Genomic DNA, 19,049 nt, shown 5'->3' with positions numbered 1-19,049 from the left:
TTCATCGGTGTGGGACATAGCAATTTACTCTTCGTTCAAATTTCTTTCTGAATAATTCCAAAACGGTAACATGGACTACAAACAGCTAGAATGGTATTTCTATGTATATTCTTCTAGTTCCCTCCTAGCAATATCTATAAGTGTAGGTTTCAATTAGCAAATCAAATTCGAAATTACTATAATCCTTAGATTAGAAAGCAATATCTATAAGTGTAGGTTTCAATTAGCAAATCAAATTCGAAATTACTATAATCCTTAGATTAGATTAAGATACATTTATCTTGCCCAAAACCAGATAAAACCCAACAACTAGCTCGTACAGAAACCGGCTAAGGAATTTATGGTTGAACTAATAAGGTTGCACAAGTAAGTATTCCTAGAGATCAAGTGGCAAACTGGGTCAATGAATGATGTTCGTTATCATATACATGTGAAACATGCATTGGCTAGGCCAGGTTAAATCCTCAAAGAAGCTTATCTTTATGTAGGATTATGTTTTTGTGCAGTGTTTATGCTTAGGTTGAATAATAACTCTCTTTTGCCTTGATTCCTATGCTGATTCTAGAAGAAATACATAGCAACAACCTGGTATTTTCGAGGAAAATCAAAGGATCTGCACTATAAACCGGGAACCTACAGAGGGAAGTTTAAGAACTAGAAGTTGTAACTTGACCTATATAGGTTTTAGGTATGAAAAAGATTCACTACCCATTTTTGTTCTCTTTCCAGTAATCTAATACACCCCTCAGTTTCATGAAGATATATATATATATATATATATATATATATTTTGGTGGAAACATGAAGATCTATATTTAAAAGTAAAACTCACTGTCCTTTAATTGGCCCAAAATTTATTTCACATATTTTAGACTTGGGAAGAAAAAAGTTGTGAAGTGATTGGAAAGGATAAGTTAAACAAGGAGTCAACGAAATCTCTAATCACAGACTTTGTAGCATTGATGGGGAATATCGGTGGGGCTCTAGTGCTGCACAATATCAGTTCGGTCTAAAAGCCCAAATTATATAGAAAATTAAATCACAATGTTCATTCAGATATATATATATATATAATATACATAAAAAAAATATATTAAAAAAAACCTCAAATTAAATTGAGTGTTAAAAAAAATCTCAACCTTTTTCCATCTCCATTATTTATAGGCTTGTAGTGGTCTGTGGTCCATATATACCATTTAGGTGTGGCCAAGCCTTTTTGACTCTTGATTTGATTAGATATTAGTTATTCCAAAGTAATGGCTTTATCATCATCATTATCATCATCATCATCATCTTCTTCTTCTTCTTCTTCTTCTTTTAAAAGAAAAAAAGAAAAAAGAATTAATCTAGCATTTATACTTCTTAAAGAATTGTTATGAAACTCGTGATCTTAGTCTGAAAACCTATCAACATAATAATAATAATAATAATCAAAATGAATTATTTGAAGAAGACTTAAAAAAAGGAACATCCCAACTAAATTGACACCTTTCAATAATAATAATAATAATAATAATTAAAGTTTACTTTTTCTAATTAAAGAAGGCAGGAAGTCTAATTATAAAATACTCCGCAATTTTTCTTGTAGTGGGGTAATATATTATTTTATTTTAGGATAAGCATTAAATTAGATTGTTACAATTTTTTTATTTTATTCTTTGGTTTGTTTATTTGATAAAAGATAGATTATTACAATATTAGATACTTTCGAATATGGATATTAATAGGAGGGGTAAAAAGGTCATAGAGGAAAGTCAAACGGAAAGTTATAGTTCTGAAGACAAAACCAAACTGGCGCTTTTTCATAGTGGGAAGTCATTCACAGACTCTCACAGCTTACATTAACTCCCTTCTACTTCTTCCACTCCCATTCCCACCCAACTTCTTCACCTTTTTATTTTTATTATTTTTTTATTATTATTCAAACCTCCAAAGTAGCAGCAAAATTTCCAATAAAAATAATAAAAGTTTCAGACTTTACAATTTCTCCACTCAAAATTTTCACTTTTCCGTTTGATAAATTCTCCAAACGTTTTTTTTACTTCCCCTTTTCCAGAAATTTTTAATCTTTTAGGGTTTTGGTTGTTGAAGAAGACTCAAGAGTTTGAAGCAAAGTGGAGTGGTAAAGGTACTATTTTTATGTCTGTTTTTATTATTAGTATGTGATCGATGGATTATGGTTTATATATATGTGTGTGTGTGTGTGTGTGTGTGTGTGAAATTGCTTGATGGGGATCATGTATTATGTTTGTAAGTGTTGGGTTTCAGGAACCCTAGAGTTCAGTTTACTCGAAAATGGATTGGCTTTGTCTATATGTAGGAAAATTGTGTGTGTGTGAAAAAGCAGGTCAAAACCCTGAGTGTTATTATCGGTTGGTGTTGCTTTGTATGCAAGTTGACTCAGTGAGTTGGTAAGGATAGGCATGAATTGCTGCAAATGAAAGTTAAAGTGGAATAGGACTAAGCTCTTCTTGAAGATTATTACCAACCAAAAAAAAAAAAAGTTCTTTGTCAAGCTCTTTTATTCTAGCAGTAAAACTTAGGTTTTGGGACTATTGGGTATATAGATGGGGTTTATGTAAGTTGACTTAGATTTGGAATCCTCTGGCCAGTCTCGTGAATAAGGAGTGATGCTAAGTTGAAGTCATGCTTTTCACATATTTAGGGATACGTTATTTACTAAAAGCAGTTGTTAAGAGTGACTATTTTCGTTTGGTAGAGGATTAAAAGGTCGGTTACGTGCTACTTCGTAAACGTTTGATATTTTGTTTGTTTCTGGGACTTTTATTATCTCTTTATAACTCATGCTCAAGCTGTACTGCTTCAGTATTACATAACGAGTGGGAAGCGGAAGGGAAGAGCAGCAGGGGGGATTTGAATTGTTAAAGCATGATTTTTCGGTCCCTCTTACTCTCTCTGGAATTGTCTTTCAATAAAACTATGATCAGTGAGAGTTTGCATGCTTAATAATTGTGTAATTTTTCGGTATGTAGAAATAGCATGTTTCAGAGATAGTTTTGATTGTGCAACTTGGTATGGATCTTTTTATGAATGAAAAAATTTCCAGGGTGATCAGCTATTTGATGAGGGTTTAGGCATGAAGAATAGTAACACACCAAGTAAAACCGATCAGCTATTTCATAGTGAATGTTTTTACAACATTGGCCTTTGTTTTGAGTTTCTTATTCATAGATGTTTGTAAATATTACCCTAAATTTTCAGCAGCTCTATTTTTTTTGGGTGTTATGATTCTGTTCTCGAATATTTTTATTGGGCTTTCAGAAGCTTTAAATGGTTTTATTCTTGTTTCTACTTTCCAGCAAAAGTGGTGTGATAAAGAAGTTCTTCCAATTGAGCTTGACCATTATGGATCAGCAAGGGCATGGACAGCCTACAACAATGGGCGTAGGTAATGCATCCCAAGCATCATATAGTGTGAATCCATATCAGCCTAACCAAATGATGGGTCCCTCCCCTCCTGGATCAGTTGGATTGTTGCAATCTCCCACTCAGCAAGCTGGTTCTGCTGCCTCTGCTCAGCTTGCGCAGCACCAGCTTGCTTATCAGCACATCCACCAGCAACAACAACAGCAATTGCAACAACAGCTGCGGAATTTTTGGGCAAATCAGTATCAGGAAATCGAGCAGACTTCTGAGTTTAAGAACCATAGTTTGCCATTGGCTAGGATAAAGAAGATCATGAAGGCTGATGAGGATGTAAGGATGATATCTGCTGAAGCACCAGTCATATTTGCCAGAGCCTGTGAGATGTTCATTCTGGAGTTGACACTGCGTTCATGGAATCACACAGAGGAGAACAAGAGGCGAACATTGCAGAAGAATGACATTGCGGCAGCCATTACAAGGACTGATATTTTCGATTTTCTGGTTGATATTGTTCCAAGGGAGGATTTGAAAGACGAGGTACTTGCATCAGTTCCCAGAGGCGGTCTTCCTGTCGGAGCACCTGCAGATGGTCTTCCTTACTATTACATGCCTCCTCAGCATGCTCCACAGGTTGGCACTCAAGGTGTGATGGTGGGGAAGCCTATGATGGATCAAGCTCTTTATAGCCAACAGACTCGCCCTTATATGGCTCAGCCTGGATGGCCACAGCAACAGCAACCTCCCAATGATTCTTGAGTGGAAGGGGGGAGTCCTCAACATACCTGATATAGACACCGTGGATCTTATTATCGTAGTTTGTATTTGAATGTCAATGATTAATAGGGTTTGTCTAGAATGCAATACAGATTTAACACTTGGTTTCATATCTAGCTATTACAGATAGAAAGGGCTTGTTTGATACTAAAAAAAATTCTGTAAAAGATGATTGGTAATATATAGGATATTTGGATTTCATGTTTCTTCTTTATCCAGTTATGATATTTCAAGATTCCAAGGCTAGCAGCCAAATATGTTCCATGGAGAATTTGATGAGAAGAGTATCAAAACCAGCTATCAGATAATCTGATTTATCGTGACATAGGAAAACTTGGCCATTAACTGAGCATTTTGGCTAATTTTATTGGTGTCTTTTCTTTCTTTTTTTTTTTTTTTTTTTAATTGGTCTTTATTTTTTTATTTTTCTTTATTCTGTTAAATGTTTTCGACTTAAACTATTTTCTTTTTGGTTTCTTATGCTTGAAAATTTGTTATTCATATTTGCTGAGTCGGACACTTTATTAATATTTTAATAAACTTGAATCCCTTGTCTCTACCGTTCTATGTTTTTCGCTAATTGATAAGGAAAAAAGACAGGAGTTAAGAAGGATTCTGGGTGTTTCTATTGCACTTTACATTGAAGAGTCTCACAAAGAAAAGTGAACGAGTTCCTACTCCTACATGGTAAGACCGTCACAGTAAGATCCACCATTTCTCTATGATATTTTCATGCGAAAGAAAACATGGAAGAAAACGAGAGGAAAACAGCTTGTTTTTAGAGGATATCATGTTGAACAAGGAGCCAGCTAGTGTGGAGTTGAATTCTTTCTGGCGGTCGGTTGCAGTAAACTCTGCATTCTAGAAGTCGACAGCATCAATGGACTGGACAAATATCCTCCAAACTGCAATGGAGAAGGTAATACTTTTAGAAACTTAGCGCTTGGAAAATAAGGTTGAATAAGGATTTCTTACCTTGTTCCCAAGCACTCAATTATATCACCGGTGAGGGTTGATCTTTTGTTATTCTTGAAAGCAAGTGAAGCAGCCTTACGCAATAAAGCCGATGCAGCAATGCACCCCAATACTGTGGGATTCCTTGGACTGAGACATCACATGTGGGATATAATAAAATGACAAAGTACAAGGTGAGTATATGGAAATAAAGATTTTGGAAAGATCTTGAATTTTAGAACCTGCTAGTGAAATTCCCATCAGAAGCTAAGATTAGTTGACGAGCCCAAGATACAAATACTGCCACGCTGGAGCATCCATAAAGGTAGATTTTAGAATAAAACTTTCCATTTCCATCAGCCCAACATAATATAGCATTAAGCTCTTATTATCTAAGTTCTATACACAGATGCAACACTTTCTCTCATTATCGACATCAAATTTTAAGTCAGAAGTTCCTTATATAATAAATATATCTATATCTAATTTTACATACAGCTTATAAATGCTAACAAAAGCAAAAGAGAAGAAAATCTCCACATATAAAAATGACTTTTCTCTCAAATAAAATGTGTTGAAGATCAAAATGAATCACTTGCCTTCCTGAAAGTATATCCCCCTGGCCACCACATCGTCGAGGAGAACCATAGATGCTTACTGATTTGACTGCATAAGGAATAAAAAATTAAAATCAAATCAAGTTCCAGCCTCCCAGATTTCCACCATAACGTGGAAAGAGATACAAATTGTTCAAAAACCTATGATAGTAGATAACCCAGAACCTACATGCAGAACGAAGGGTTAGGTGGATATGTACCCGTCTCACCATCGCTAATGAGGTCGGACTTTCCTTTCCTAAGGATAGTTACACCACCAATCCTGATCAAGAATGGTTCAACATCGTTGATAAGAATAGCAAGTCAATCACACATAGAACAAAGGAATAGCCAAACAGCAAATAGTTTAAAAAACAGACTACAGAGTATGTTAAATCATATAAGCCTCATATCAAACAAATGTTCATAAAAACAAATGGTTCAGAAGAGTAGAAATTTACTGCTTGGCAAGATTTAGTAATTGCTCATGAGCATCTTCATCATTTACTTCACAACCAAGTACATTCTGAACAAGGCGCTTATATTCATTGACATTCGGGGTCAGGACAGCCAAGGGATAGCCACTAACAAGATCAAGACTACTCGTAACAAGAAAGAGTCCATCCTGGGAAAGACCATTCCTATCATCTAACATGTCCAAAGGTAGAGACCATTATAGAAGCTTCAAGAAATCAAATCAAGCAAATCACATACCCCATCCACAACAATAGGGACATTGGATTTTCTCGCATGCTTCAGAATTTCGCTCACAATGTCCTGGACATGTGATTCAACCATTAACATCATTGAGGATAGAGTCAACGGAGATCACATCATACAATGAAGCAATGTAAGGCAGAATCATTCGTTCCTAAAAGCATCAACTTATAGGAAATAGACCCAACTATGCATATCAAGTTATGACTATGACAGCATAAACTATACACCTAAGCATGAACAACCAAGATCATATAGATAAAATAGTCTTTAATCCTGCATTATGTAGAATTAGAAAGAGATGTGTTTAGGAATAAAAGTCACCAACAAACATCATAAACAAAGTAGCTTAATTCTTTCTCTTAAAGTAACTACAATCAAGAAAAGCCAACCAGAAGAAATGGATCCCTCCCAAGGCCAGGACCAACAACAAGACAATCAAATCTTTCCATCCACTTATCAACTTCAGCAAGAACTTTGCTTGAGATTGTTCTTTTGTCCTCATCCCTAAAAAAAAACATAATTTTTTCAAAATAAGCATCCCAAAAATTGACGGGGTTTATATATTGAAAGAGATAGGCAGTAAAAGTAATACCTAACACTGTAAGACTCTTCCAAAATTGGGTGTACAATTAACTCTGGGCTGTAACCTTTTATGACTGGAGCAGCATCTTTTGTACAGAAAACATGAGACAAATCTGCACCCTGGAAAGGAAAGACCATAACTTAGTTCCATCAAACTAGAAGGTTATCAGAAAAACAGCAAACCACCTATTTCGCCCCTTTGAGTTTACAATAAACTATACCCTGAAAAACAACCAGCTGTCACAAAATGCAAACTTAAGAAAAATCGGACCAAAGCACTAACAATTTTTAAAGCTGAGATAGCAGCAAAATATGGAGCACCGGTATATTCACGACATCCACCTATCACAGCTACTTTTCCTGATAGCAACAAAGATAAAAAAAAGTCAGTCAGATCTTTTTCCATTCTTTCATTTGGCCACAATAACAAACAGAGAACCAACCAATCACATCAGATAAATTAAACAAGATGACAATGAAATTGGATTTAAAAGCAGTGAATGATTTCATAGCCCTATTAAACAGCATTCTCTATTTTCAGTTCTTGTCTCACTTATGCAACAGCAATAAGTATTCAGGAATCACACCATACAAAGATGTCATATATACATACCTGCCTGACCCTTATGTTTTCTGGGATCAAGGGTTGGTGTAATTGCTCTCAAAATGTTCTCAGCATCAGCCTCCAAATTGTTCCCACCCATAGACTTCACTTCTTGCATCCTTGTCTGATGGCTATGATAACTGTAACCTCCAAGAGACCTTATCAAGAATTGTTGCCTTCTCAAAACAGCTGAGGAAGCCAACATACAGTTTCTTCCACTGAACCCACAATTCATGCCATGTTCGAAAACCATGAATCAGCAAACAGCAAACCAAACTTCCTTAAACTGAACCCAGAAACTAATTTTCTGTAAATCCAATAAAATTGACATTGTTTGAAAATTAAAATATATATATATATATATATATACACACACACACACACAATAACAAATTACCCACAAAAACCGATTGAAGAGAAAACCAAAAAGATCAAACATTTAGCAAGAATTGAATCGAATACATTGCAAAAGTCACACCTTTTAGCTAGTAGGCACTGAGAAAAATCAACGAACCACAGACGCTTAACCGCGCTCAGGGTAATCAAGCACACTGGAACTGCTCAAAAAAGCATAATTCCATGGTTTTCCTATTTGGCTGACGTAGAAGAGGTGGCATTTCTTCAAGAGTACGTGTACTTCAGCTATCCACCGTTGGTTATAGTGAAAATGTAAACCGCAGGCTAGACTAGTTAAAGCCCAATTTAGCCCAAGGCCCAATTTTATTAGCCGGCTAGGCCCGATTTATATTCCACTCTTCTTAATCGATTGTTTCTAGGGAAAGTGGAAGTGGAAGTTGCAGAGAGAAAAAGAGATGAGGGACAGGACGAAGATGAACGCGATGAGATCGGGAGTGGTAGTGGTGGGAGCCTTGGCATTCGGATACCTCACTCTACAGCTTGGGTTCAAACCCTTTCTCGAAAGAGCTCAAGTTTCTCTCGAACACTCTGAACCCGCCTCTTCATCACCCTCCATAGAATCCGGCTCAAACACGAACCGCGAATTGTAGATTAAGACCCACCACCCAAACAGTCCTGCTTTTTTATTTTCTTTATTTTTTTTTGGGTTTTTTGTTTAATTTATTGGGAGTATTGTAGAGCTTTTACAGTGCCCCGCGACCAAAACAAGTTTCTAGCCGACCTGGACAGTTTTCTTGTATACTTGTGTTCCGATTCCGAAAGGTATGGTTTTGAGCCTTCTGTGGAGCTTGACTATATCATACACGTGTATTTTTTTTTCCCCCCCAGTTAGTTTAGAAGCTTAATGAGTTTGATAACCCACATTCATTCGGTCTATATCTGTCAAATTGGTATTGTTGTGGAAAAACTTGGGTTTGATCCATATATATATATATATATATTTTTTTTTTTTTTTTCTTTTGTGAATATGGGGAGATGTATAAATTGTGGGTTAATTGGAAATTGGTTTGACGCATTATTCCATATGTCACTTTAAATTTTGGGTTTATTATCTAAACAAGGCGAACTGTTTCTTTATGGTTTTGAATATTAAAGCCATTGTTTTATCCATGCATTATATATGTGGAACACATGGATGCATTATAAGTGTTAATATTACTTGCAGCTTGCAAGTCGTCCCAAGAAGTAGGGCACCGGGGGAAAAAGGTAATGCTCATTTATAGTTGTGTGTATCTGTTCTACTGATGGGTTCTTATATCTTTATGCATATGGTAGTGTAATTTATTTGATTTTGCTTCTTGACTAGTTGTGTGCTTATTCTTTAATTTGCTTGTGTGGTTTCCATCTCAGTTGATTGGTAGATCAAACTCAAACATTCTAAAGTTTTAATCTTTGAGGTTCATAAAAATTTGCTACAGTTCCTTGGATCATTATGTTGTATGTGTCAAAATTTGGCAATGTGATCTCCATGTGTGGAAACTAGTGCTCTCTACATATGTGAATTTTAGTTAGAGTAATGGAGATTTTACGCAGTATTTATTTTCTTTCTTAACTAAAAGAAAGATTTTGTACATGAATCGGCTAGAAAATCAGGCAGATGCTGAGGAAGAAGATTGGATGGCAAAATGGGATCGAAGAAGAAGAATGGCTGTCATCCAAGTTCTTTATCATTTTGCATATGCCTTATACTTGCATCAGGCATACTATAGATACCATAATCAGTCTGCAAAATCTTTGAAAGGAAAGAAACGCAATGCTCCAATTGATTAGTTATGTAAGAGAGAGTTTGAGAACATAACTGAAGACATTAATAGAGCATGCGTTTATTCAGAGGAAGAAGTTTTTGCAGAATTGGTGAATCTAGGTGTTGATAAGAAATTACACCATAGAGCTTTTACCTTTCTCATTCAAAATAATTTGAGGGTGAGGGCGTTCTTTGGTTGCCCAATTGAGGAGCGCAAAAATTTTCTGGTGCAACCAGTGTATGGTTCAGACAATCCTCAATATGATGTATATTGGTAGGGCATTATGGGGCCTCTTTTTGTAGTATTTGGATGTTTCTTTGCCATACACATTTTGTACTTTGTTTTCCTTTTTCTTTTACTTTTTGCTGAGGGTTTGGGGGCATGTAGGACTTCAACTGGAATTCTAAAGGAACACTTAGTTTTATTTGATTTTAACAATTAAAGTTACCGTTCTATTTATAGATACATAATTGATGGTTTCGTTCTCGTGTGTTATTTTGTGTGTTTCTTTCTTTCTGAACTATGAGCAATGAGAATTTTATGACTCAGGAACTCACTGCAAAGGTCATAGGAATGCAATTCAAATGCTTGACACCCATTTCACTTTTCTGGAATTTCAAGACGCCCAATGAAGTGATCAGTTAGCCACTTATTTATAATGATCAAAATTAATGGAGACACCATGTAAAATCAGCTCCATTGTATGTTCAGCTAAAGAGTATGTGGGTTCTCCACAATAGGGGCTACAGATATGGGTTGCTTTCTTGCTCGCTTTTGGGATGCAAGTTTCTTCTTCATCATCATCTAAATCTATTTTACAGTTTGCAGGGGAAAAGAAAAAAACTCTCATTATTTGACTAAACTCTCACTTCAAAGACACTGGAGATTGGTATGAACACGAAGCTATTCCAAAAAATGATTACCAAGAGGTACGTATTTAGATGGTTGAATATGCAAGTCCTTTCTGTGCTGATGTTGCTCATATTACAAGAAATGAGTGTATTCATTGAAAGCTCAAATCCATGGACCCTCCATTTAATAATATCAGTACAATCAGACTGCAAATAGCCAAAAACCATAATATGGACATGGCGGGTACGTTATGTTGCCGGTAGTGTGCGATTTTGTCCCCAGACAAGTGGCATGTGATATATATATATATATATATATATAACCTCCCCTTCGTCGGAATCCATAGTGGTTAGAATTTAACACCAGAACCAGACTATTTTCACGTGTACTTTTATTTTATTTTATTTCTCATTGGCCGGAGCAATTCCTTTTTATGAATTCTTATTTTATATTTTATTTGTTCCTTTTCTCAGGCTATGACTTTGAGACCTTTCTGTTTTTTAAGTACATATAATGCTGTTTTTGAGTGCATATGATGAGAAAGAAGGTTCGTGGAAAAGAAAGAAATAGACATAGCATAATTGCATTGACCTCTTTTACACCAAACTTAATCAAGAGGTGTTAATGAGTTTTTATTTATTTATTTAGTTATTTAGTTATTTTTAACAACTTAGATTGATACACATTCATCCCAAAAAAAAAAAAAAAAAAACCATACTGATTGATGAGTGTGAGTTTTAATTTATAAAACTTTTCTTATGCTTTATCTTTTGTATATGACAAGTGAGTGTACCTGCTTAATTAAAGCAATCTTTAGTTTATGACGAGTCTACCTGCCAAATTAAAGCAATACAAATCATTTTCAAGCGAGGAAAAAAAAAAAAAAAAAAGGCCAATACAAATTATAAAATAAAAATGCACTTACAACAAGCAACTAGCTAAGTTTATTTTTTATTTATTTTTCCTATTTTTATTTTTTATATTTTGTTGGGAGGTTGGGGTTACAATAAACATTATGTAGAAGTTAAAAATCTAGTTCTGTGCCACAAGTCAAGTGTTAAATATACAGTTATTGTAGCATTACTTAAGCCACCTTTGTCAACATGGGAGCGAATTGAATTAGGGGGGAGGGAATATGCCTATTTGGTTCAATGATTTTGGTACCACTTGAGCAAACCTGTCCTTGTCAAAATATTAAACATACTAAGATTTTATATTTTGAAGTTTTTCAAAATAACATCATGTAAATTTGGAGAAATTCAATAACAATGTTACTATTTTCAGATTATAATTTAGAATTAGAACCTTCCCAACTTCCAAATAAAGAAAATTAAATAAATAGAAAAAAAAAAGAAAAAAAAAAAAAGAAGCATCATGTGAATGGACAATAGGAATTAACGTACATAATGGCACCAAAAAAAAATATATATATATATATATATATATATTTGTGTCCACTTTCTTTGGAGTCTTTGGATAAATGATTGATTTGTTGTGTATGTTTGAAAGGCCAGATGACAAATATATTTTAAACAATAAACCATAATGTTATTTTCATAAATATGATAATCAATATGTTGAATTACCATAATATCAAATTTTAGATTGATTAAACAAAAATTGAAAATCACTCTTCATACAAACCAGTTTACATTACAAAAACAATTAAAAGATAATATTATTTTTGGATAATCCATCATTTGCAAATAGAAGTACTCGATTGATTTGACAAATATTTTGTTGGAGAATCCGTCACACCTGTCAGATCCTTAAAAGTTCAATTAATTGATATATTTGAAAAAAAAAAAAAGAAAGGAAAAATTTAAAAGAAATATTCTTACATGAGCTTTAATTTTAGCTTTATTTATGTATATTTATGTCTTCAACAGGATAGATAACCTTACTAGTTTGAAGAATCATATATTATTAATTTTTTTTTTTGGTAATAAGAATCATATATTATTAATTATGGAATCTTAGAAAAAAAATTATGAAAAGTATTTAATATTAAATTAATTAATCAAACTGACATATTATGGTAATAAGTAAAACAATATTATTATTATAAAAAAAGCAATATTATCAATTAGTCAAAATTTCATGCCAGGTTATTTAATTAAAATAGACAAACTCCTAGAAAAAAATTTTGACTGATTTGTCATTGAAAAAGGCTCTTGGCTTATCGTCAAAATTTTATTTGCAAGAAAATCAAACAATTACTCATTAAATGTACAGAATTTAGGTAACGATTTCATTTATTCCATATATTTTCCATATTCCCTATCACTTCCATTCCATCATAAATTTCCCAAAAACAAAATAATAATAATAATAATAATTATTATTATTATTTTTAATTTAAAAAATGGACGGGCAAATTAAGAAAGAATTATTAAGGTGTGTTTGATCTAGTTTATACAAAAAAAAAAAAATTTAATTTTAAAGTTTTTTTCAATAAAATTTATGTAAAAAAAATTTAATTAAAAAGATAATAAATGTTTAATTGTTAATTTAAAAAATATTTATAATAATTTATTCAATTTTTTTAAAAACATTTTGAAAGTAGGGCTTTTAAAAAAAAAAATTTAAATTTTGGCTTAGAAAATGTTTTTATAAAATCAATAAAATTTGTAACTTAATACTCATATATTTTCTTTTTCTTTTTCTTTTTTTTTTAAATGTATTATTATTATTTATTATTTAATTTTACGTAGGCTAAACTATTTACGAAAAACTGCTTTACAGCAATCGTAATGTCGGGATTTTCGTTGGACAGAAGAAAATAAAAACCACGCTTTGCATGGCATGCGTGAATTCCACGACCCAATCAGCAAAGACAAAGTTCTGTTTTTTTGTTTTTTTTGTTTTTTTTTTCCTGTAAAGGAGTCCAAGTTTGAACGTTATGGTTTGGAAAAACGTGGGGTAGCACCAAGGGGGGGTTCCGTTGTTGCCCACTTTCTATCGTCAGTCATTTTTGCCATAACCCACGAGTGTCCTTCTCTATATCTTTATTATTACTGCACACCACCATTTTCAAACCTCTTTCTCTCTCAAACTCTTTCTCTCTCTCCCCCTCACTTTCTCTCTCTTAGCTCCGTTTTCACACACTGTGAATTAAGTGAAGGATTTTGTTTCTTTGATATATCACTGGATTTTGGATCCTAAATCATAGTATATTCATAAAAAGTTATTAGTATTTGCTCTCTCATTATTCTACTAAGCACTCTCTTTTTCTTTCTTTTTTTTTTTTCTTGTTTCTTTCTCTATTTCTCAAGTGGGTAGGAGGAAAAGGGAAAGAATTTATGATGAGCTCCGCCATGAATGCTACTTTGCTTCCCTAACACCCATCTGGTTCTCCTTTATTAAGTTTTTCATTCATGACTTCGAAACAAGACTGACCTACCAAGCAAAGGGAACCGATAGCAAAGATTTGAATATCCATTCTTCTGTTTTTAAAAAAAAAAAAAAAAACAAAAAAACATTGCGTTCCGCACCTATCCCTCTATCTTTTTTAATATCACGCTTTTTCAACTCTTTTTGGTATACCGAGAATTGATCAGTACCTCCAAAAAAGTGATACCCGTATATCAAAATCTTTTTTTTTTTTTTTTCCTGCTCCAAATGTCAAAGAACCCATCTCAGCCAGAAATTGAAACCATGCCATTCTTTGAAGCTTTTAAGAAAATTAAGCGTTTGAAACTGTTTGAGCCATATGTGAGTGTTCTTGGATTCTTCTTGCTCACAGTCTCTGTGATTTGCTGCTTTTTCTATTTGGATTTTAGAGCCGTTAATAAAGGGTTTCAATTATCGAGCCAATCAGAGAGGTTCATGTGGTTGCAGACAAATGGGTTGAGCGAAGATCAGAGAGTTGAGTATCTCGGAGAAAAGGGTGGTGATTGTGATGTGTTTGAAGGTGAATGGGTTTGGGATGAGTCATATCCTCTGTATCAGTCCAAAGATTGTAACTTTTTGGATGATGGCTTTCGGTGTTCTGAGAATGGTCGCCGTGATTTGTTCTACACCAAGTGGAGATGGCAACCAAAAAGTTGCAACTTGCCCAGGTTTTTGATAAATTTTATTTCTTTATTTATCAATCCATTGCTTTTAAAACTGTTTGTCTGTCGAGAAAATTCAGGGGGGAATAAGAAAAAGACAGTTTTTTGTCAATCTCATTATTATTATTATTTTTTTTTTATTAATCTCGGAAGCACAGAACATTCTTCCATATTTAACGGTTGAATCCGTTCATATTGGATTGCCATGTTTACACTCTAATACCATGTTTAGACCCGAAAGAATACTTTGATTGGCTGAGTTGATTTGACTAATCTTCGGAAACAAGAATACTCATAAAACATGAAATTAGAAAATTGTCTTACTCTTATCTATCAATTTTGCTGCATTTTCTCTGGAATACATGAGGATGTTAAATTTTCATATTGTGTGGTTTTGATTGGTATCTGTGGCTTCCTTTGAGGGTTTATCTTATTTTGATTTTTCTATTCATTACAAGGGAGTGACTATCAAGCTTAGAACTTTCGGTACTGAAAATGACTACGATATTATGATTGGTATCTGTGGCGTCCTTTGAGGGTTTATCTTATTTTGATTTTTTCTATTCATTACAAGGGAGTGACTATCAAGCTTAGAACTTTCGATACTGAAAATGACTACGCTATTTTCTTTAACCATAAATCTAGTTATCTCTTATTCAAGTGGTTATGAGTGATGGATAGGAAATTGGTTGGTTTTATACTGTCATTATTGATGCGATAATTTTCTTTTTCGTTTTCCCTACCTTATATGCCCGTGAACTTTTGGATGTTGATATGAAACTTTTGGATGATTCTAGCTCTGCTATCGTCCATTGATTATATGTTTTGTATCTAGATATGATGGTTATATAACATTTTATGCTATTGTCTAGAAATATTGGATTTTATGCAATTTATTTTTTTACCTGATAATTTATGTAAGTTTCTTAAGCTTTTATTTTGTTGGATAATATTGGGAATTCTTTTCCTATGGTAGTTGTAAGAAAAATTTTGGAAAAAATCGTTTAATTATATTGTTAACTGTGAACACTCCTAAAACATACTGGTGATGAAAGTAACATATTAACCTCTTTGGTCACAAATGGAAACAGATTTGATGCTAAGTTGATGTTGGAAAAATTGCGAAACAAACGACTGGTTTTTGTTGGCGATTCAATTGGGAGAAATCAATGGGAATCACTCCTTTGCATGCTCTCTTCTGCAGTTCCAAATAAGGACTCAATCTATGAAGTGAATGGTAGCCCAATTACAAAGCACAAGGGATTCTTGGTGTTCAAGTTCAAGGATTTTAACTGCACTGTGGAGTACTACAGGGCTCCATTTCTTGTCTTGCAGAGCCGGCCTCCTGCTGGAGTTGCACAAAATATAAAGACAACCCTGAAATTGGATCAAATGGATTGGACTTCTGATAGGTGGATAGACGCAGATATGCTAGTCTTTAACACAGGGCACTGGTGGAATTATGAGAAGACTATAAGAGGGTAATTTGATCCTCAAGAATCTTTTTATGTGTTCATTAAGCTAATTAATTTGCATTTGGTAAGATCAATATACCTGGATATTCGTGGGCCCAAGAGGAAACCAGGATATGTGAATATATGGTTGGTCATGCCAAACTATTCTTTTGGGTTTTGGCTTTCCATATTCAATTTAATTTGGAAAAAGAAAATTGTACAAAAAGTTAGTAGAAACTAGTACGAAGTAGGTATTTCATGGGGTAGAAGCGGCAGAGACAATACTTGTTTTGGTTATGATTAGTTATGTTTTAAGTTAGAACTTTTTTTCATGATTGCTTTTCTTTTTTTTTTAGTTGTGTTGAAATAATTAAATTCTGACATATTTTGGTAGGGGTTGTTACTTCCAAGAAGGGGCAGAAGTGAAAATGGATATGAAGGTGGAGGATGCATACCGAAGGTCCATGGAGACTGTGGTGCACTGGATGGACAATATGATAAATCCAACCAAGACCCAAGTTTTCTTTCGCACATATGCCCCTGTACATTTCAGGTATCTGTCTCACTTAAGGATTTGTTTTGCCTGTTATTCTTTGTATCCTACATCCAATTTTGTCAAGCTTTGTTCATTGGGAAGGTTTGTTATAGGGGATGGGAGATTAGATTTCTCAATTATGCAAGGAAAAAGGCACTTGTAGAATTGAGATGTTTTCGATTACAAATTTCATTATAGGATATGTGTCCTATACAAGTTAAATTTCAGGATTAATGGAAGACAAGCTCATCCAAATCCTGATCATGTTACATCTCATGTGCATAATTTCTCAATTTCCTTCAAAATTTTAACCTTGGTGATCGCATGGTACTTGGGAGACATGTTGGAATAATTTCAAGAAGGGGAAAATTGAATGAAATATTTATCTAATGTTTCTTAACTATACTTATTTTGTTGAAAAAGTTTGCACAAACAGATAATATAGTATAAATAAACAGCTACAAGCTAGAAGTTTATAGTAGAAACCTTTAATTGCAAGAAGGTTTTTCAAGTCGTTTCGTAAATTTTAAGAAAGTCATGGCCCTAATATTAGATTCACCACATAATTTATTGACATTCTTTTCCAAAACTCAGAGGTGGGGATTGGAGGACTGGAGGAAACTGTCACTTAGAGACCATGCCAGAGATTGGGTCCTCACTGGTGCCATCTGAAAACTGGGTTCAATTCAAGATAGCGAACACTGTTTTATCAGCTCACTTGAACACATCCAAGGCAAAGAATCTCAAGTTATTGAATGTCACTCGGATGACAGCTAGAAGAAAAGATGGTCATTCATCTATATACTATCTGCGTCCTAACATGGTTCCAGTGCCTCTGCATCGCCAAGACTGCAGCCACTGGTGTCTTCCTGGAGTCCCAGATACATGGAATGAGTTGCTGTACGCTCTAATCCTAAAGCATGAGGCAACTGGAAAATGAAACCAATCACTACGAAAAGTAAGAAATAAATCCTCATATTTATATCTCAGCATGAAAAAGCTGAAGTTCTATGCTCAGGGATGATCCAAGAAATCTTGGAGGAAAAAAAAAATGGAAATACTCAAGGACACAGCAGATGACATGAATTTTTGTCATAGATTTGAATTTAGGTGAAAGGGGGTACAAGGATCTGATAGTTTAGAGAAACAATTTTGTCTATAATTTTAAAATCTCCATATATTTAGGGGCCAGATGGGTGGGCAGGGGTTCTTTTGGAATAAAAATTATGATACTGTAGAGAAAATTTTATGAAGTTGGGTATTCTTGGTGATTATAACAGGTAAAGTAGCTTAATCAGTCGGAGAAGATGTAATTAGCAAAAATTTTGTATTTGTACATTGTAATTTGCATCCCTGGCCAAACTTAAATTCAATTGGTAATGAACAGTGAAGAATAATGGTTAACTTATTTTATCAATTGTTCATCTTATGCGATCCGTCATAACCTGCAATTCAAACTTGGTTTTAGCTCCAGAAGTTGAGTTGCTCTACTGGAATCTTCATAACTCTTTGGTGAAAAGCTTGAGAACCAAAAGCACATCGATAGTTAATCAAGTCTCAAATATAGAAGTTGTAGAATATAAATCTCCTTGTCTTTGTGTACCAATTCAATCAAAACAAGTCATGATTCAAAATTTATTCTCTCTCTCTCTCTCTCTCTCTCTCTGTTTTTTTTTTTTTTTTTTACTTGTCATAATAAAAATAAGAAGCTTAAAAAGACCTTAAGATTGGAGAATAAAATTGTTCATCTTGTATAGTCCAACATAGCTTGCCAATTCAAATTAGTTTGAGCTGCTCTGCTGGATTCTTCATCACCTTTTAGTGAGAAACTTAAAACTTGCACACCATCAATAATTTGTAGAAACATATCATAATCATATATACCAAGTCTATAAACTATATATTTACATTTATCCTTCCTCCTCTTTGTTTATCATTTTGAAGCAATATAATTTACAGAAGCTCCTCGTACGACAATCTAACCAACCAAACTGGGCCCAGTGAACTACAACCCAACAATTAGGTCTCCTACAACAAACGTAAAACAAAAACTTTGAACTCTGACTTGAAGAGGGGCCGCGCGAACGCAGGCCCCAACTACCACAAATTATGACGTTGGCTCTCCCACTTTGGGGAGACCATAGGCGGGCACCCCTCCTCAGTGCAATGGAGGTCACCAACCCAGGCCATAGACCTTCTTGATCGTCCATTGACCCCGTCCAGGTAAGTATGTTCCTCCATCCTACGCATTCTCTTTTTATATTACCTTCTCTCTCCCACTCTTTTCTATTTCTTCAATGTGGGACTTTAACCAAAACCCACCCGCAATAACAAAACAAGAGTATTGTAAAAAAAATAAATAAATAAAAAAAAA

The 19,049-nt window shown here is 34.1% G+C and overlaps 3 protein-coding genes, 1 long non-coding RNA gene and 1 other non-coding gene across 12 annotated transcripts; 3 read left to right on the top strand and 2 right to left on the bottom strand.

Annotated features, from left to right (window-relative positions):
* The first annotated feature begins 1,785 nt into the window (after positions 1-1,785).
* LOC107423263 (nuclear transcription factor Y subunit C-9) lies at positions 1,786-4,368 on the top strand. 4 transcript variants are annotated; one of them, XM_060815643.1, is made up of 3 exons: positions 1,786-2,128; positions 2,828-2,985; positions 3,321-4,368. In XM_060815643.1, the coding sequence occupies exons 2-3, from the start codon at positions 2,960-2,962 to the stop codon at positions 4,141-4,143; spliced, it is 849 nt and encodes a 282-aa protein (XP_060671626.1). In that variant the 5' UTR covers positions 1,786-2,128; positions 2,828-2,959; the 3' UTR covers positions 4,144-4,368. The 4 variants fall into 4 exon arrangements, with proteins under 4 accessions (XP_060671626.1, XP_015888275.1, XP_015888276.1 ...); XM_016032789.4 differs by lacking the exon at positions 2,828-2,985 and having other exon boundaries at positions 1,789-2,128; XM_016032790.4 differs by lacking the exon at positions 1,786-2,128 and having other exon boundaries at positions 2,828-2,947.
* Positions 4,369-4,764: 396 nt separating this feature from the next.
* LOC107423291 (ATP-dependent (S)-NAD(P)H-hydrate dehydratase) lies at positions 4,765-8,263 on the bottom strand. Of its 4 annotated transcripts, none has more exons than XM_016032827.4 (12): positions 8,096-8,255; positions 7,627-7,835; positions 7,297-7,373; positions 7,024-7,133; positions 6,821-6,935; positions 6,426-6,488; positions 6,173-6,336; positions 5,933-5,994; positions 5,715-5,781; positions 5,358-5,423; positions 5,137-5,265; positions 4,765-5,066 (listed from the first exon to the last, which is right to left on the bottom strand). In XM_016032827.4, the coding sequence occupies exons 2-12, from the start codon at positions 7,820-7,822 to the stop codon at positions 5,039-5,041; spliced, it is 1,077 nt and encodes a 358-aa protein (XP_015888313.3). In that variant the 5' UTR covers positions 7,823-7,835; positions 8,096-8,255; the 3' UTR covers positions 4,765-5,038. The 4 variants fall into 4 exon arrangements, with proteins under 4 accessions (XP_015888313.3, XP_048333494.2, XP_024931402.3 ...); XM_048477537.2 differs by having other exon boundaries at positions 7,627-7,924; positions 8,096-8,254; XM_025075634.3 differs by having other exon boundaries at positions 7,627-7,903; positions 8,096-8,254.
* Positions 8,264-8,630: 367 nt separating this feature from the next.
* On the top strand, positions 8,631-11,108 carry LOC107423292 (uncharacterized). 2 transcript variants are annotated; one of them, XR_001581943.4, is made up of 3 exons: positions 8,631-8,796; positions 9,200-9,240; positions 10,329-11,108. It is a non-coding gene; the product is annotated as an uncharacterized LOC107423292 (long non-coding RNA). The 2 variants fall into 2 exon arrangements; XR_007242098.2 differs by having other exon boundaries at positions 9,200-11,108.
* A 2,489-nt stretch (positions 11,109-13,597) lies between these two features.
* LOC107423295 (protein trichome birefringence-like 11) lies at positions 13,598-18,092 on the top strand. The gene is made up of 4 exons (XM_016032831.4): positions 13,598-14,692; positions 15,778-16,167; positions 16,535-16,693; positions 17,270-18,092. The coding sequence occupies exons 1-4, from the start codon at positions 14,253-14,255 to the stop codon at positions 17,613-17,615; spliced, it is 1,335 nt and encodes a 444-aa protein (XP_015888317.1). The 5' UTR covers positions 13,598-14,252; the 3' UTR covers positions 17,616-18,092.
* Positions 18,093-18,744: 652 nt separating this feature from the next.
* On the bottom strand, positions 18,745-18,906 carry LOC112492442 (U1 spliceosomal RNA). Its single transcript, XR_003056826.3, has one exon. It is a non-coding gene; the product is annotated as a U1 spliceosomal RNA (small nuclear RNA).
* Between the last annotated feature and the right edge of the window lie 143 nt (positions 18,907-19,049).

This window comes from Ziziphus jujuba, chromosome 3, assembly GCF_031755915.1.
Source record: "Ziziphus jujuba cultivar Dongzao chromosome 3, ASM3175591v1".
Lineage (NCBI taxonomy): Eukaryota > Viridiplantae > Streptophyta > Magnoliopsida > Rosales > Rhamnaceae > Ziziphus > Ziziphus jujuba.
This window is presented reverse-complemented; position numbering and strand designations above follow the sequence as displayed.

What these genes read in the sequence shown, in the direction of transcription:
- LOC107423291 (XM_048477537.2), bottom strand. Translation starts at nt 7,870, where the DNA reads ATGGTTTTCGAACATGGCATGAATTGTGGGTTCAGTGGAAGAAACTGT. An exon ending in GGAGGGATCCATTTCTTCTG is followed by an intron (nt 6,489 to 6,820) that starts GTTGGCTTTTCT and finishes TCACATGTCCAG; the next exon opens with GACATTGTGAGCGAAATTCT. An exon ending in CATTAGCGATGGTGAGACGG is followed by an intron (nt 5,782 to 5,932) that starts GTACATATCCAC and finishes TTCCTTATGCAG; the next exon opens with TCAAATCAGTAAGCATCTAT.
- LOC107423263 (XM_060815643.1), top strand. Translation starts at nt 2,960, where the DNA reads ATGCTTAATAATTGTGTAATTTTTCG. An exon ending in AATAATTGTGTAATTTTTCG is followed by an intron (nt 2,986 to 3,320) that starts GTATGTAGAAAT and finishes TCTACTTTCCAG; the next exon opens with CAAAAGTGGTGTGATAAAGA.
- LOC107423295 (XM_016032831.4), top strand. Translation starts at nt 14,253, where the DNA reads ATGTCAAAGAACCCATCTCAGCCAGAAATTGAAACCATGCCATTCTTT. An exon ending in AAAAGTTGCAACTTGCCCAG is followed by an intron (nt 14,693 to 15,777) that starts GTTTTTGATAAA and finishes AAATGGAAACAG; the next exon opens with ATTTGATGCTAAGTTGATGT. An exon ending in TATGCCCCTGTACATTTCAG is followed by an intron (nt 16,694 to 17,269) that starts GTATCTGTCTCA and finishes TCCAAAACTCAG; the next exon opens with AGGTGGGGATTGGAGGACTG.